Source organism: Copadichromis virginalis, linkage group LG15, assembly GCF_057382275.1.
Source record: "Copadichromis virginalis isolate Kocher_CV1m ecotype Utaka linkage group LG15, C_Virginalis_male_GT1.1, whole genome shotgun sequence".
Taxonomy (NCBI): domain Eukaryota; kingdom Metazoa; phylum Chordata; class Actinopteri; order Cichliformes; family Cichlidae; genus Copadichromis; species Copadichromis virginalis.
Window position 1 is genome coordinate 4,520,423 of NC_140632.1, and position 19,093 is coordinate 4,539,515.

At 40.6% G+C, this 19,093-nt stretch overlaps 1 protein-coding gene across 5 annotated transcripts in view; it reads left to right on the forward strand.

Annotated features, from left to right (window-relative positions):
• plcb4b (phospholipase C, beta 4b) overlaps positions 1-19,093 on the forward strand; it is a 76,410-nt gene that overhangs the window by 39,049 nt on the left and 18,268 nt on the right. For all 5 annotated transcript variants that reach the window (XM_085431426.1, XM_085431425.1, XM_085431429.1 and 2 more), the window contains 4 exons: positions 4,288-4,385; positions 10,126-10,206; positions 12,968-13,027; positions 14,525-14,668. In XM_085431426.1, coding sequence (XP_085287552.1) covers positions 4,302-4,385; positions 10,126-10,206; positions 12,968-13,027; positions 14,525-14,668 — 369 coding nt within the window. In that variant the 5' untranslated portion in view covers positions 4,288-4,301. The remainder of the gene's footprint in view (positions 1-4,287; positions 4,386-10,125; positions 10,207-12,967; positions 13,028-14,524; positions 14,669-19,093) is intronic.

The window sequence follows — 19,093 nt, forward strand, 5'->3', positions numbered from 1 at the left end:
ATTTTAGTTTATGAGGTGTGGGACCGCTGGGTGTTACCCTAGCTGCCATTTTAGAAGAGGAGGCTGGGAACAGTGTTCCTCACGGGGCTCCCATCTATCGTAATTATCTCTCTGTCAGGGGTTGGATAGGGGGCTCGGACCTCACCGACTTCCGCTAGCTTCCCATAGCTCCTCACGTGCACACTCACACTTCTAGAAGCTCAGAGGCCCAGCGTGCGCACTGGCGTGGCCTTATAGGACCTCAACTGCTGCACTGCTATTGGACAGATTTCATCCCGCTGAGGAAAATGTTATCTAATGCATACTGTTGAGTGTAGCGAGATCTAGGCTATCGTCAGACAGGAAAGCACAGTCCAATTAGTCCAAATTAGAGATGTGAAATGTCCTATATGAATGATTTTGAATCTGTTTTACAGTGTATAACATTTCCGTGCTTCCCTTGTTTGATGAGTAAACTTCTGTAGTAAACTCTACTTTTGGCCAACACAGATGGTGGAGGACTTGGTTTCACGGTTGGCTCCTTTTTTTGTAAATAAGTAGATGTATTGACCTGGATACTATACCTCCTTTAGCTGTGTGATATACAGCACAGCAGACCAAATTGGTTTAATTTGCATAAATGAAAGTGCAGTAGCTTGTTTTTCAAAGTTGTTATCCACTGTCTCTGTTCAGCTATGGTGTCTTTTGCTGAACCTGCCAGCAGCAGTGAGATTGAACCATTGTACTTTCAAAATGACAGCATTCAAACATCCCAGAAGCCTTGCATCATCTGCACTTGTCATGGCAGGGGTGGACTGTAGCCCGCCCAGCCGGTAGTCTTCTGTAACCCCTGCTGATGATGTGTCTGATCTGCGTTCCCCACATCAAAAGCAGACACCCCCCGTCTGCTGTACTCACCACTCTGATCCCCCAGCCTCTGTCACTCACAGCTGTGTCACTGTTCTGTGTCTCTCTGCCCACCACTGTTCTGTTTCATCTCTATGCTTCTCATGCCACTCTCTCCTCATCTCTCAGATCACATCTTTCTGCCTCTCAGTGGGTGTATATCAGGCTCTTACTTTTAGTGCACTGATTTTATTATTTTATTTCTGCCTTTCACTTTTCCCTGTGCCTTCACATCTTTCACGCTGACTCTCTGTCCATATTTCTTCCCCCATTATCCTTCCTCAGTTCCCCTATTTCTCATCTCATCCATCAGCATCCAGTTTCCACTTTGTGTATATGCGTTTAATTTTCTGTATAGTAGAAAATATTCTGTAGCGCAGCAGGCTAAAAGATTGGTGGATGAAAATCAAATCTCCGCAGAGTATTCCCATAATGACTTAATACCGGCTGAGCTCTTAGGCTATACATAGTGTGTCACGTTCTCAAGTGCACTTCTCCCTCTCACTTTTGCTTGACACATTTGAGCTTGACGTAGGTGGAGCCTATATTTGGGTGGTGTCATCAGCAATATTACAATTACCTCCTCCCCTCCCTGAGCTGGATGTCTTACGTGATGATACACGTGCAGGTGTGTCACATGAATGAAGCCTGACTCTCTAGTATTTGGAGAGGAGTGCAGTGCCCATCCGTTTTGTTTCAGGGTCCTAGATAAAAGCAGGAGGAGGAAATTCCTTTCTCGCATACTTTTTATCTCTGTGATATGCTCAATTTGTGTTGCTCAGTCCCACCCATAGTCCCATTTATAGGATTAATTTATAACATTATGGTTGTTTTTGGAATCCAGAAGCGATGATAGTTGGACGTGAGGATGAGTTCTTTGTTATTAGCAAATAATAGCAAGCTTGGTTAGCAAGGTGACCCAGTAGGCTCTATGTACATTATTGTGCAGATTTACATATGTGCTTATTTAACACATAAAAAAAAAATGCATATTATCTGAATCGCATAGCTTGGATGGGCTGTTATTACAATTTAAAAGCTCCATTTTATCAGGTAGGTCTATTAAAAATGTTCTAAATAGGTACCAACACTACACAGTTGATTCCAGTTAGCTGACGTGAAGCTTAGCTAAAGACGCCTGTGTTGGCAACCTCGACAGTCAAAGCAGCTACAACCCCCCAAAAAACAACGGCGAATGGGTGAATTAAAAAAACAGACAAACTCATTTTCTGTACAGCTGTTGTTGTTTTTTAACTCACTCTTTGAGATTGTCTCAAGTGGACAGTTAAGGTACTGCAGCTTTAGGCACTTTGCCATGGACTTCATTTTTCAGCCCTGGAGGTTCCTGCTTGGTCCCACGCAGCGGTTGTCCTCTGATGTCATTTGCCCATATTCCTTTTGCTTGTTCTATTTACTCTTTATTTTACTCTTTACGGGCGATCGTGGCTCAAGAGTTGGGAGTTCATCTTGTAATCGGAAGGTTGCCGGTTCGAGCCCCAGCTTGGACACTCTCGGTCGTTGTGTCCTTGGGCAAGACACTTCACCCGTTGCCTACTGGTGGTGGTCAGAGGGCCCGGTGGCGCCAGTGTTCGGCAGCCTCGCCTCTGTCAGTGCGCCCCAGGGTGGCTGTGGCTACATGTAGCTTGCCATCACCAGTGTGTGAATGTGTGTGTGGATGACTGAATGTGTAAAGCGCTTTGGGGTCCTTAGGGACTAGTTAAGCGCTATACAAATTAGAGATGGCACGATACCACTTTTTTATGTCCGATACCGATATCATAAATTTGGATATCTGCCGATACCGATATGAATCCGATATAGTGTGTTTCAACAAAACTGTTTTTTTAAAATATCTTGCTGCATTTTGTATAAGTTCATACTCAAGTTTAAAACAACAACTACACTAAAGCTATTCTGTTATACCTGTATGCAAAAAAATATATTTCATAGTTCAGCAATACTGATCAATCTAATAAACTTAAACCTACACCATCCTCCCTATTCTGGTATTTTAAAGAGTACTTAGCGTAAATATTAAGCAACCTAACTAATAGGGTTCCAACTCCCAGCAACAACAAAAATAAAAAAATAAAAAATAGGGAACCACCCCTCACGCTCCACCTCATGATGCTCAATCGACGTAATCAACCTTAATTTGATGCAGTGTGAAAAAAAATGCACAGAAATCAATTATTTTTCAATATATTAAAATATTAAATAGATTCAACATCTTTCCTCAACAAAATTGCAGACTGCACAGATGGTACCTTCCCAAAGGAAAAAGTACTATAGCTTACTAGGGTATATATATTAGACTTAATAGTTACTATATACAGTAATGGACTTCTATTCATTTTGCATCAAATTAAAACTTTGGGTGTCAGATAATTATTTATTAAAAGCTCGACATTTTAAATGAGAATAAGAAAGAAAAGTATGTCTTTGTGCCCCCTTTTCCCTGTTCATGCCCTATCGGCCCCCCTGGCTAAACTTTGCTAGATCCGCCCCTGCACAGTTACCAGCGTCAGCTACGTAGAAAAAGATCCTCGAGTAGAAAGTAATATTAAATACATTCTAACAACAGCTGATCAAGCTTAAACGTGCTGCTGTTGTTCAGACGCTGGTTTCCTCTTTCTGGTGCAAAGTGGGCCAAAAACAAACAAGAGAGACGGACTCGTGACAGAAAAGCCGATCAGCTGATCATTGATCAGTTTCATGATTGAAGTAGCAGCAGGAAGAGGCAGTCGCTCCATATATCGTTTGTTAAGCTTAACGCAGGAATGCTTTACAAACATTCAGAGATGGACTTACACACTTGCTTTACTTCTCTCGGGATAACTTTGTCGGAGATGAAATGCCGGGTTGCTAGCGAAGCTCCAAATGCTATCCAGACCACGACAGGTCCCGCATGCGGCAGCCGCTCTATCACGTGATGCATACTGCTCCGACGTGCTAACGTTCTGAGGCGAGTTACGGCGTGTTGCAAGTTTTGCGAGGTGCTTTCGTGATATTTAATGGATCGGATTACATTTTTTATTTTTCTCCGATATCCGATCCAGTAATTTAGGTCAGTATCGGACCATTACTGATACGTAATATCGGATCGGTCCATCTCTAATACAAATACAGGCCATTACTCTGCTTCACTGCTAATTGCAGCTCCAAAGCAGAGAGGGTACTTTAAATCTCTGAAAAATCCTAAATGACAAATCAATATTTTTCCTAAATTCTGTCTTTGGAGCTTGTTCATTGGTTGGTTGTTATATATGTAAGTTGTTCTCACTCTCTCAAGAGGATATTTTTGGATGAGCCCCTGGAGAGCGAGCATCCTTTTCTAACATACTCTGTGTCTGTGTCTGTCTCTTTCCTTGTGTGTCTTCTCCTCTTTTGTTTGTTTCTCAGACTTGTGAGCAGCCATGACAAAGTCCTACGAATTCAACTGGGAGAAGCACCTGCCTGAGTTCATGCAGGAAGGCGCCTCTTTCGACAGGTTTGATGAGGTAAATATGACACTTTCCTGGATTGAGTAATTGATTAAAAATAAGAGGCTTTTAGTATTCTCAGTGAAGTGATGAAAGTTTAGCCAATGCTAAGCTATCTGTTTGTAAGTGTTCCCTGCTGATACCACCATAGATTATTTGCTCTGCCCTGTTATCATCCTGGACCTTAATGACTGTGCCCGGCTCAGTCATTAGTTGGACAAATGCACACATCCACACACGGAGCAGAGTCTTTGTTTTCATACATTTAGAATACCAAGCTTTAAATGAAGTTTTAGTCTCTAAATGTAATGATTTATATTATGCTGCCTTTGTTTTTTGTTTTTTTGCTTCTCAAAAATATCCAAGACGGGTCCACAGTGCAACAATGGAAAGACATTTATATTCCCACACCATGAGTAATACAAGCGCACACACATACACACAGAACAGAGACCTCAGTTTATATCATCACTGGTGTAGTCACAGTTCTAGCTGTAGACAGGCCACATTGATCAGGCTCATTAAGATGCTTTGGCATGGCGACTGCTTGTCCGCAACACGCCCACTGAGGGTCTTAAGTAGCACACTATAAAAAATTATGCACATGCTAAAAAAGTTTTAGAATAGCCATAATTCCAAAGAAAATTGGTTTATGTAAGAACCAATTTTAGAAATGCACAAAGTGGGGAAAGGCGTCAAAATGGGTGTGCCTGCATAACTGTTTATCTGTCTGACTCTGAGAACAGTGCTGCTTTCATATACAGTCACTCAGGCGTGCAGAAGCTCCACTGCGACATGACATCATTGCTTTATTAATATGCCCTAACCCACTGTAAGAAAAACCTACAAGTGCCGATAAAAGAAAATGATAAGCTTAGAAGCTTTTGATTACCGGTTCTCAATTCCAGTGCCTAAAGATGCTGTAGCAAAACATAAAGACAGATTTTCAATTAAGATGTCCCAAAAAAATAAATAAGCTCAAACAGTGTTGTAAAGAGGAGTTGTGCAACTCTTTTAATGAGCTACAGGAAATGTCCTATGGAGGCTCTGCTGCAGCAAAAGAGGATTTACACGAGCCACGTGAGATCTCTTACTTTTTCACTACAGTGTGAAATAGAGCCCGACCGATTATAGGCTTTTAAAGGCCAATACTGATACAGGCATGTGGTGATTTCAAAACTCAATATGGCGATATATCAGCTAATTAATTTTCTTTCAGACAAACAAAACTTAACAAATGTTTGGGAAATCTGTTTATGTGCAGTTATTTGTTTACTCTTTAACACTGTGGCCAACTGCTTGGATCATTGCAACATGTGTTGCCAACAGTTGCAGAGTGCCCCCTCATGGACGAACTGTGCAACATCAACACACAAAACATAGTTGAAGGGTGTTTCTTCTATTTCTTCTTTAATTTTGTCATTTTAATTTTTTGGCCATTATACATACTGATATCAACAGAGCGACAAATAGCTAAAATTGGCTGATCATATCGGTCAGGCTGTAGTGTGAAATCTGTTATTGTTGTTTAATATTTTTCGATTGATTGATTGTATACAGTGGGGCAAAAAAGTATTTAGTCAGCCACCGATTGTGCAAGTTCCCCCACTTAAAATGATGACAGAGGTCAGTAATTTGCACCAGAGGTACACTTCAACTGTGAGAGACAGAATGTGAAAAAAAAAATCCATGAATTCACATGGTAGGATTTGTAAAGAATTTATCCGTAAAGGAGGCAACAAAGGAGTGGCTCCGTAAGAAGCATTTGAAAGTCCTGGAGTGGCCTAGCCAGTCTCCAGACCTCAACCCCATAGAAAATCTGTGGCGGGAGTTGAAAGTCCGTGTTGCTCGGCGACAGCCCCAAAACATCACTGCTCTCGAGAAGATCTGCATGGAGGAATGGGCCAAAATACCAGCTACTGTGTGTGCAAACCTGGTAAAGACCTATAGTAAACGTTTGACCTCTGTTATTGCCAACAAAGGTTATGTTACAAAGTATTGAGTTGTATTTTTGTTATTGACCAAATACTTATTTTCCACCCTGATTTACGAATAAATTCTTTACAAATCCTACCATGTGGATTCATGGATTTTTTTTTTCACATTCTGTCTCTCACAGTTGAAGTGTACCTCTGGTGCAAATTACTGACCTCTGTCATCATTTTAAGTGGGGGAACTTGCACAATCGGTGGCTGACTAAATACTTTTTTGCCCCACTGTATGTGACTTAAGAAGCATTCCTGCTAGGTTATTCTGCCTGTACTGGCTCAGGACCCAGTTTGGAGCTGTACAAGGAGGATGCAAAACACCACCACAAATAAAAAAACAGAAAAAATGTGAGCTAGGAAATATAAATAGATCATTTAAAAGCTTTCTTAAATAAAAACTATTTTAAAGTTAAATTATAACCAATAAATGCTCAGTTACAGCCACAAGCAAATTCATTGCTTCCATATATCTTTGTATGCACTTGCATGTATGTGACCACCATGTATATCTTCCTGCTTTTTTTTTTGCCCACATTTCCTCAGACAAACTTAATCAGGACACCTAGCTAGGACATTGGACGAGCAAAGGCAAAGTGTGTCACAGTCACGCACACACACACGGACCTACATGTACCCCTGCACACATCAGGAAATCCCCTCAGTCCTCTCCGTTTATGTGGGCATCAGCTGGGGGAGGAGGATCCCTCTTAGGCAGAGAAAAACGCTTGCGAGTGTACGGAAAGGCATCATCAAATCCAAAGCCATGTCACAGTGAGCGGTGAAACTGGGCCAGCATGCTTCTGAACAGAGTCCTCAGTGTGTTGCTGCTGTGAATTTGAGCCAAGCTTAGACAGGACAAGGTTAGGTCTGGCCTGAATGGTAATAAGGTCAAGCTCTGTCAGTCGGTTAAAATGAATAATGACACTTGGGACATACCACTCCCCTCTTAGTGCTGTGAATTTTTCTCATTAATGATTATATTTTAAACAATATCAACTCAAACTGATGCGTCTCAGGAGAAAAAAACAGCGCTACGGTCCTTCATTCATAAATCAATAGTTATTTTGGTTGTCAGCTCATGTTCCTCGCTGTTATCGTAAACACGAAGCAGCAATGCGTCTCATTTATAAAACACTGTCAGTCATACTTTGTGTCAGTGTGGGCATGTGTTTGTGTTTGTGTGAGCAAAGCACTGCTGCCTGGAAATTACAAAGGATGCGGGGCGCAAGCATCTCAGTGTGCAAAAAGCATATGCTAAACAGCATGGATTTTATTTTTTTGCCACAAGAACAGTCTCTAGTGACTGAAGCCCCACTGAGTGACAGATGGTAGTGGCAGGTAATGTGCATGTGGGTCAGTGTGCCTGTATGTGTGTTTGTACGAGTGCAATTCAAAGCTTCATAGGGGACAGCTATCGTTATACAGAGCCTCTCAGCTCATATCGTTACATAAGATGGCTTTCTAAAACAACTTAAGGTCCCCAGAATGCTTTCTTTGCCATCTTATTCATGTCCTCGAATAGATGGAGATGTTTCCAAGTTTGCATCTCACTCTTTGTTTTTCTCTTTAGCTCTACACGCTGTAGTGTACTATGGATTTTCAATAATTAGTTTGTATCCTTTAATGAGATATTTGATATGAGTTTGTCCTCTTTAAGAGTCCAGAGGCATTGAGGTAAAAGGTGAAAGATATCCTATGTAATCCATTATGCAAATAGCCAAAGAGCTTCCTGTGTGTGTGTGTTTCGTTCATTATCTCACTGAGTGGAAATCAATCATTTAAGATCTGATTGATGTTTAGTGTCCATGGAAACTATGCAGCCTCATATTGACGGCTGATGAAGGTAGACTGAGACGAACGAGACAGAAAACACACATAAGCATTTACAGTCATGGCGCAAAGAAAGTACACCCTCTTTAACATCTAAGGTTTTACGTATCGAGGCATAATAATAATCTAACAAAATACAAAAACTAAACTGTCATTATTTATTTAATGATAACTAAATAACTAAATAAATAAAACTAAATGCTGGATTCCTTCCATTACTGCTTGTTTTGCAGCCACAGGACCTGAGCGCTTTAGTAGACGGATGAGTTCATGGTCGAGTCACTGACTGCAAAGTATTCTAAAATCAAATGTGAGGGCACCTGTGTGACAGATAAAGCTCTGCTTAAACTGGGTCATGGAACAGGACTGTGATCACAAACACAGCAGCAATTCAAAGATTCAACAGAATGACTGGGGAAAAAAAAAAGAAAAGAATCAAATTGTTGCAGTGATCCAGTCAGAGTCCAGACCTCAACCTGGGTTAAATACTGTGGTGGGATTTTATTCCCACAAACCTCAATGACCTAAACAAGTATAAATAGTAAGACATAATTCCTCCACAAAAATGTGAGAGAACGATAGTCATAGAGAAGATGATTTTATGAACTGATACTGACAAATTTACAGAAGGTGTACTTTGTTTTTGACTGCACTTGTTAATAGCATCATATATAATATTTATAGATACAGCTCTTAAGCCTACACCGGGCAGATTAATTATCACTTTCTAATATTGATTTGGAAATTTAGACAAAGGGTAAAAGACCTCGAAATGATCTGAGGATCTGTGTTCAAAATAAGAGGCACGATCAATAGGCAACACACACACACACACACACACACACACACACACACACACACACACACACACACACACACACACACACACACACACACACACACACACACACACACACACACACACAATTTTAGATTTATTACAGTAAAGCTAAAAGCAGTGGAATGTGATACTGTTGTATGTCCTCAACAGTTGAGGTTTATCTGAAACCATCTCCTTCATCGAGGTGGCTGTATATCTAACACCGAACACTGTCAGTCTTCGTTCAGATGAAAGAGTCAAGCTTTTATCTGCATTTACAGCAGTCTCACTGTTTCCTAAATGGAAATAAGATTATTCTTCTGAGGGTTTTTTTTTTTTTGAGGGTTTTAGATGTCAGGGTAAGAGCCAAGTAACAAGCCAGCACAACCCTATTTGCAGCTGCGTATCTCATAGTAGCAACATCCTGAAATAATAAATCACGTGTGTATGAGTGTGTACATGAGTGTGTTACACTGTTCCCTACTGCTAATATTAGAGTGACCCAGCAGCCTTCTCCCATTCTAGTTTATTTCTCTCTTATGTTTTTAGCTTTCTCAGATGTGTTGTTTGAGTGGAGTGGGGCAAAAATACACATATTTGTCGGCACACACACACATCTTCCGGCTGATTGAATTGATGGTAAGATTGTTTGAGTAGGACAAGGTGGCTAAGGTTAGTCGATTTCCTCCACCGACACTCCTGTTGAACGATGTGTGCAGTAGCATCACAGTAGCTATGCTAATACACTTTTACCTCCTGTTCGTCTCTATAACCTGGAAATGTGTTCCAACTGCGTTGATGTTTGCATTTAACAGCTAAAGGTGGTCACATTAATCTCACTGCGTGTTTGCCTTAGACAACAGGCTTCATCTCCCCTACGGGCAACCTGTGTGTACATACTGAGCGTATTTCTGCATTCTTTGTGAAAGTATGTTTGAGTGTGTGTTCGTAGGCAGGCAGGTATATCTTGTAAAATGAATAAGAGCTACATCTGGTTGTCTGATTGCATAATTCCTGTGTTTGTTAAACAGGTTGACTGTTTAATGTCTTGATGTGTCAAATAAAACCTTTGATTAATATGGCCTCATTGCTTAGAAATAATCATTTTTCCTTGCTGCAGGACCCATACATCTTTGAGCCCAACTGCCACATGGAAGTGGACGAGTACGGCTTTTTCATCACCTGGAAGAGTGAGGGAAAGGTACGACTTCCACATCATGACCTGTGTGTATTCTAGGATTTTCGAGAGGATCCTCTAAATAGAAATGTATAAGACAGGATCCACATGGAGTAGGTAAAGTATTTAAAAAGGCATGCAAGGAAAGAGTAAGTTGTTTTGATTTTTTTCTGTACTTCTGACCATTTGACTCTGAAAAAGGTATATGCAAGTAAATAAAAACTATAAATGAAGCACGTTAAATATATGTATATTATAACAAGCTTAAAATATAGAGAAGATGTAAGTACTAGCATTTAGGCTAATACTGATTAGCATTGGGCAATAGACAATGTTTATCAGATGTTTATCTGATAGTTGGATTAATTTGTTGCAGATATGTTCAGTAGCTCTTGTTGGATGATTTTAAACTAGCTAAGATGAAGCCTAGCATTTATTTATTTATTTATTGATTTTTTCCTTTTCTTTCCTGGGCCCTGTGCTTCGTACGTCGCTTACTACATCCAAGATCAAATGAAACATCCAAGACCAAATCATCGCGCTAACTCTGAGCTCGCTATTCCGGTTCCCCGAACACACCTGTTGTTGACGATTAGTATAGCTGGATGAAGTAATGTGAGATCACTGGGTGGCCCAACAGGGGCTACGCATCGATAGTAGAAACATTGATCGGCAACCCTTTGATTGGTCGGCGAAAATGTCGAAGGAGCGCGCTCGGTATTCTTCGGCAGCAGAGCAAGAACTCTTGATTGAGGGATTTCAGGAGTTTCAGAGTTTAATTAAAACGCAAGCCCCTCTGGCCAACACCAGTAGGCGGTAGGGTAGATTTATCATATCACACCATATTATCCAATATTATATTACATTATATTATAATATGTTATATTATATCCCCTTTCACATTAGAGCCACAACAGGACCCACTAGAACATGGGAACAAGTAAAAGTGAAATATAAGAATATTCTACAGAATGGTAATATTGATCACTTATATTGCTTGTCGTCTCTTGGAAAGAGACCCTGGAATACTCTGTTTGTTTGTTCATAACAGCAACCAAGAAAAGGGCAGAGCAAAAAAAAAAGACAGGTGGTGGTCCTGCACCCCCTCGTCAACAAGTTGGTTAAGTAAATAATACCCTCACGGGAAAATCGATATCTCTCTATGAGCACACTGTCGCACTGAGCTAAAGGATCCTGTCTGTCCCGCAATATACGCTGAATTCTGAGGACTCTCCTTATCAATCTTGCACCTTCCGCAATGGGTGGCTCGCGTATACGGACAGGACATGGCTGCGACAGGCTTCCCAAATCCACCTTCGCTTTTATAGCCGTGGTCTCTCATCTTGATTACACGAAGTAATTTACAATTACTACTCTGAAATATGAATTACATCTGTAATAATCACATACATGTAATAGAATGTTAATAGTACATTTCCCTTTTTTAGGGAATGACCTGTATGTATCTGTGTGACATCAATAAAAGGATCAAGTGCTGCATTATCTTTAGTTACATTGATGTTATTTATTTATGGTGAAACAGTGGTGGAATATCGCTGTTGCTTTCGTATGAATGACGCGGACATACCTGCGTGGCCGCGATCTAATCCTGTTTACATAAAGTAAACCTGCTCCCCAGCAGGTTTACGCTTACGGCTCTGTTGCTATGACAGCAAGTCCCGGATGGGCTTCGGGGAACCGAACGATCCAGGATCACGCGAAATCGTCAACAATCTCATCCAGCTAACTCACTTAGCGCGGTACGAAGAACAGGCCCCTGTTTTCCTGTTTGGGTTTTTTTGTTGTTGTGTGTTTGGTTTCTGTTTTTTCTTTTTTTTTTTCTTTTTTTTTTTCTGTGCTTAAATGTTATTGTTTTTGAATCTTATTTTCATTGTCTGGTGTGACGTTATGTAACTTTGAACTTAAAATCTTATAAATAAACATTTAAAAAAAAAAAGAGAGAAAAAAAAAAAGATGAAGCCTAGCATATAGGACCTACAGCTGGCTGTGCGAGTGCGAGTACTAGTACTCGCATGGTCTCATTTTCCAGCCACTGGATTATAACATTCCTGATTTTTCTTTGCCACTGCCTAAAAACCTCTGAGGTGCATCTGAATCCCTCTACTTGGAAAAATAACTCTGATTAGGATGATTTGTTTTCCCATTTAGTGGTTTTAGAAATAGTTCGGTGGCACACTGTTTGTGTATTTCTCAGAAAGTTCAGAAAATATACAAGCATGCACCGAACTTTCATAACTTCTATTTTACTGCTGACATTTTGCAAATCTTGCAATAGATTTTGACATTAATTTCCTCCCCCAGAGTTACAAATAGACTAGCAGCATTCATTTCATGCACACCTTCTGCAGCTGGGGTGAATGGAGTCAGGTTGGGCCCCAAAGGTGATCAGGCCTCTTCAACTGATGTTACAAACTGCAGCAGTATAAGTTTGTCTGTTTTCGGGAGCCCGCCAATGTGCTGGGACCCCAAGCAGCTGCATGCCTGGTGGCAAAAAGCACCTCTGCAACAGTCCAACCTGTTAATGTTTATCCTCATTCCTGCAGACTCAAACTTGGTAATTAAATCAAATGGTATTAAAACAGCTATTCTCAACGCACAAAGGACTCCTCCTCATTTCTGGGTTGTAATCACCCATGTTGCTGAGAGGTTGTGGTGCTTGTGCTTTGCTGACCATTAGAAATTGTTTTTCTTCTAGACTTTTATTCTCCCCCTCTTCATCTACTTCTTTTTTCCCTTTCTTTCCACCGTTTTTGGTCTCCTACAGGAAGGTCAGGTTCTGGAGTGTTCTCTCATCAACAGTATTCGCGTCGGTGCCGTCCCAAAGGTAAGAACTCAGGAGAGACCATTTCTTCACTTCTGCCTTCACAAAATTCACACTCTCACCCTCCGCATCAAACATTCCATCTTTTAGTCCCACAGAGGTACTCCCGGTAAAATCTAGAGACACTGCCACTTCAGGCTATTATTCATGCCTAAATTAGCCAAGGCTACAGTGGCTTTTTCTATCAATATAATGACTGTTTTGGGACTCCCGGTTGAGTTCTTACTGCTGAGATTTGCTTTCAAATACAGATTCACACAGGGCACTAGCTCATCAATATTTATACAACTCTGAGTTTCGCCACAGGTTCTTACTGAACTTTCTCGCAGCTGTGGATTGTGCTTTTGACCGAGAGAGTAGTATTGAAAAATTGTTCTTTCAGCCACTGTGGTGATGCGCTGTCAGAAAACCGCTGGGTTATGGAGTTCACACTACAGGATCAAAAGATCAACAGTATAAGATGTTCTGTCTCCGTCAGAATGACTTTTCCTTATCCCATGATAGGAAATGGCCTCTAAAATAGCCCAGTGAATTATTACAGCTGGCAACCAATCAGTTTTCTATTTAGCAGTTACAGAGGCAGATATGCACAAATCCAAACCACATGGTTCCTCTGTATATTAAATATCGATTCATGCTATGTAGCCTTGACAGTGACACATTATATTGTGGTATTTAGCATCATACCAGCTATATGAATTATGAAAGCTATTACTGGAATATCCACGGGCATGCTGCCTTCTAATTTGTATGCAAACCAATGAAGCCACTGAAATGCAGAAGCCTAACAGGAGAGTCTCAAATCATACTGCTGACAACAGATTGGAGCGCCTTTGTTTGGTCCTGTGTGGCGGTCTTTTTATGTACGTATGTGAGGGCACGTATATAGATTCTACAGTCTGATGGCGGCTCATGCGCCGTATGCTGTTTTGTACAGTGCAGACAACTGATAACCGGGCTTCTCAGAGGCTAACATGGTTACACAAGCCTGGAGAGCTGTTTCAAGTAATCCAATGAGAGAGAAGAGATGAATGGGATTGGATGATTGCAGGCTGAGATTTTAAAGTGGCATAGCCTGTTGCCTGTTGCTGTTAATTCAATCACGTAACATATAAGCATTACTATCTTCAATGGTGGCAGACAGGAAATCTGATTGAGAAGATGAGAGAGGAAGGAGTGGTGTTTTTGATAGTGAGATTTTTCTGTTAAACTGATAAAACAGACATTAAAGTTATATCAGACTAAGGTGTGCTGGGATGTATTTTGTTCTGAGAAAAAGAACTAAAGGTCTATAAATGTTGAAATATTTCCCCTACTTAAACTTAAAGCAGCAGAAATGCTTTCAAACATCTAAAGAGCTTGCTCTGTTGCTTAATTATTCTATCTTATCTTTTTTTTTTTTTAGCTTTATGTCTAGGTCTCCGTCTTAGCATTTAATTTTGATCAGCTATTTATCCATCATTTCTATACTAATCTCTGCCTTTGATGCTGTGTCCTCAGGACCCTAAGATCCTGTCATCATTTGAGGCCACTGGAAAGACAGAAACAGACTTGGAGGGTTGCATCATCTGCATCTGCAGTGGCACAGACCTGGTCAATCTCAACTTCATGTTCATGGTGGCAGAGAACCCAGAGACAGCCAGGGTAAATGCATGCCCTCCCCACATTTCTGCTGCTTTATACAAACGATAAAGAGCGCTGACCTTGAGATTTAATTGGAGTGTTGCAGTTTGAAATATTATTACAATATAACAGATGTAATGGACAGCTGTGTATGCCAATATAGCATGATTTTTTTCACTCACCATATACCTTTCAGTGACAAAAGGCACTTATGTAGCTTCTGGCTAATATCTAACTTGTGACACTTTTTGAGTGCATCACAGGTTAAAAAAATGTGTTTTGATGAATTTAGATGGTTTTAATCAATGGCCACAAAGCATATGTTGTCTGGACAAAAAATCACTGCAAACCCCATAGACTGTATGTAGAAGATGTAAATGATATAGGCACCATGACGTCACCCACCCGGTTGTGAAGTCCTGTTTTGATGCCTTAAATATTAGCATTTGGGGCGTTTCTGTTTTGTTTTATTGTTTGGTTGACAACTTGTAAAAACAAATCATAGGACAATGGTTAGCAAAATGCATGCATAGATTGTATGTGTGCATCGTGCTAAATACTGATACCTTCTAATTAGTGCCAAGTGATACACACACCCACAAAACAAACTAGAAAAAACTAAAATTTTACTTAGCAAAACAGGAACTTCTTTAGATGGCTCTTGTTACAATTAATCACACAGCATTAAATGATGTTCCACAAGTCACCCAGGCCACAAACACACGTGAGTGACGTGACTCCTACCAAGCAGTTAGTTGGATTGGTGTCCACCTGTCAATCTTATCAATCAGGTGCTTAGCTTTAAGCTTTAATGTGAAAGAGACCTAAAACAAAAATGACCTACACAGAGCTGTTATGGATGGGTAACTATAGACCAAAGTTATAGTTTTTTTTTTATGTCAGTCAGGTGGTGAAATTTGACATTTTTGTTGGGAGTCTAAAGGGAAAGAGTCACGTTGGGCGTCTGCCTCGTGTGGCCACTTATGGAAGTACAGTTTTTGGTACTTTGGCATGTGTGGATTTTTCAACCTTGGAGGTTGGTGCTTAGTCCCGTCCAGGCATTATCCCGTGATAGTGTCAGATATCTGCTATCCTGCAGCCTTCCCGGTTCGCTCAATCTGCCTACTAATACTGTACATATTAGAGCTCCAAAGTAGAGAGCACAGTGAGGCTGCTTGTAAGAGCTTAACCACTACTTCATTTTTCTGCCCTCGAGGTAAACTCTGCTTAGCACCTGTCTGAGTAATTTCAACATTTCCATAACAATGTAGATGTAAAGATTAAAAGACCACCCAGCCTACAGATTCTCAATTCAGAAAGGAAAGCCAGGGTTAATATGCCAGCTCCTACACAAGGCCTTGATTCATTGAATAAATAGATGCATCTGGAATGATTCACAGCATCTCTGTTCTGTATTCCTCCTGCTGCTTTCGCTGCTGCTTTTCTCTTGTTGTCTTGCACTTCTTCATTGTTCTATATTTGAAGAATGAGCCACTTGGATGAGCCCCAAAAATAACCTGCTACTTTTGGCATAATACAAAAACATCACAGTAAGAGAAATTAAAGTCAGTGTTTATTATACTTAAAAAAAGGTGTTTTTTTTCTTCTTTCCCCCCCTTGACTGAGTCCTATAAAAAGACTCCAAGTAGGAATATCTGGTTAGTCTCAATACTCGTTTCTGTTGAAGGAAAGAAGTTCTATTAGTTCCTGTTCAACACACAGACAATACTTCTTTGTCATTTCTATGCTAGCTTTGGTATTTTCATAGGCTATGTTGACAGCATGCAATATAATGAACATGACCATAATTGTGCTCAATCATTTTGGTAAAGATGAAGATTTGGGATTAAAAGAAACTCTACGTGTCCTCTAAAGTAAGTTTTCTCAGCCTGACAGATGTCTGCCAGATTAGCTTAAAACATATGACTTATACTTTATTGTCTTTTAAACACAATTGCAAATAATAGTTTGTCATTCACAATAGTTTGCTGAGAAAAATTAAGAGGTGCCACAAAACAACAAGAATGACTGAAAATCAAAGCACCACGCTAACCTTGACTAAACTTTTTTGATATTTGTCGCTGACTTTCCTACATACTCGATGCAAATGACAGTCAGTATAATTTTCAAGTCATCAATTTTAATTGAACAAACCTTCCAAAGATAACCGTTTTTGCAAAAAATAAAATAATACAAAATGCTCTGTTCGAATTATTATGCACAAGAGTTTCAAAACATTTTATTGTTTGTAAAGAACCGCAAATGGTCATTTGTTGAATTTGCAGCATTAAAAGGTCATATTTACTGAAACTAAAAGCTATTTCGATCAAAATGTCTTAACAGGCCGAGTCGCATGTTAGCATAGGACCCCTTCCTTGACATAGCCTTCACAATTCTTGCATCCATTGAACCAGGAGAATTTCTTGTTGGATTTCTTTGTAAGATGTCAGAATCGCCTCCCAAAGCTGCTGTTTTGATGTGAACTGCCTCCCACCCTCATAGATCTTTTGCTTGAGGATGCTGCAAAGGTTCTCAATAGGGTTGAGGTCAGAAACCACAGGAGGGAGGATGGAAACCATACCATGAGTTTCTCTCCTTTTATGCCAATAGCAGCCAATGCCACGGAGGTGTTGTTTGCAGCATGAGATGGTGCATTGTCATGCATGAGGATAATTTTGCTACGAAGGGCACTGTTCTTCTTTGGGTACCATGAAAGAAATGGTAAATGGCAACTCTACATACTTTGCTGAGGTCACTTTCACACCTTCAGGGACCCTAAAGAGGCCAACGAGCTCTCTCCCCATGATTCTGGCCCAAAACATGGTTCTGTCACTTCCTTGCTGATGTCGCAGGCTTGTTAAGACATGGTGGCCATCCACCAACTGTCCACTACATCATCCATCAGGACCATCCAGGATTACATGGCAAATTAGTAAACAAGACTGTTTGAAAATTAACCTTCATGTATTTCTTGGCCCACTGCAACCGTTTCTGCTTGTCAGTATTGGTTAGGGGCGGCCGAATGGCAGGTTTATGCACAACTGCAAGCCTCTGGAGGATCCTGCACCTTGAGGTTCATGGGACTCCAGAGGCACCTACAGTTTCAAATATCTGTTTGCAGCTTTGTAATAGCATTTTAACAGCTGCTCTCTTAATCCGATGAACTTGTCTGGCAGAAACCTTCCTCATTATGCCTTTATCTGTGCAAATGCGTCTGTGCTCTGAATCAGCCACAAATCTCTTCACAGTACGATGATCATGCTTAAGTTTTCATACCTTATTCAAGGCATTGCATTATTTGACACTCTGCAGCAGAGATTGTTTTTCTTTCCATTATTGCTTTAAACCTGTGGCATGCTTAATAAAGTGGAACATCCTTCTTAAGTAGACTTCTTTTAATTGGGCTCACCTGACAAACTAATTACGACTGATTGATATCAGTGATCCAAAGAGCCCTGAGACACAACACTATCCATGAGTTTAACTGAACACAAAATTGAGTGTTTATGACACTAAAATCCTATTTGCATAATAATTTTGGAGCACGGTGTACATAATGTTTTTACAGATGTCAGTTTGTAGAAAAATTTAAAATCACCAGTAGCTTTAGAACAAGCTGGGGTTTTTCGTTTTTTGAGCACAGATCTGTTATTTGGCACCACCGGATTGGTGTTTATTCATTTCCCATGAGAGGGTGTTTTTTTGTTTTTTCCCTTCATGCTGGTGGGTGTTATAACTGCTGTTTGTGCCACGGGGCTGCCAATGATATTCATGCAGCAGCCCACAGCAGGGAGCACAAACACAAACACGTACACTCACAGGTTAAAATACATGAGCACGTCCCCCACAGTCAAAAACACAGTCCCTCTTTATCTCTCTCGCGCACACATATAGACACAAACCCACCGCGACACCATCAGCACCCCTCCCAGCATACAGGTGGCCCTACAGTAAAGAGCAGGCCTCAATAGATGACAGAGATATTTACATCAGCGCGCTGCTTCGTGAACACCACGGGCCCAAACAGACTGCCCCTGCTGCACAAGCCATCGCATTTAATGTTTTTATAATGACACCAGTAGAAATTTGTTGTGGAAGTGGAGGAGGGTTTAGCACAAAGAGGGACAGACATTCAGAGAGGAGGCTCAGAAGTGTTCGGATTATCAGTGGCCTTTACATGGATGCATGAGGCAGCATATTCATGGGCAGTCACAGGCCTTCTCTAGCTGTTTGTTTATCATCACTCCTTGTAGCCTTGCAACAGGTCGCTGTTTATCGCTGTGTGTGTGTTTTTTGTGTCTGTGTTAATGATGGTCCTGTCAAGGCCCCTATCACAAGACTGTTGATTAAAGAGCAATTCATTTGCTTGTTTATTTCCCCAAAGACATTCACCTCTTAACACAATGCAAACTGGGTGCTCTTTTGAATGCTATGTAATTTGTTCAG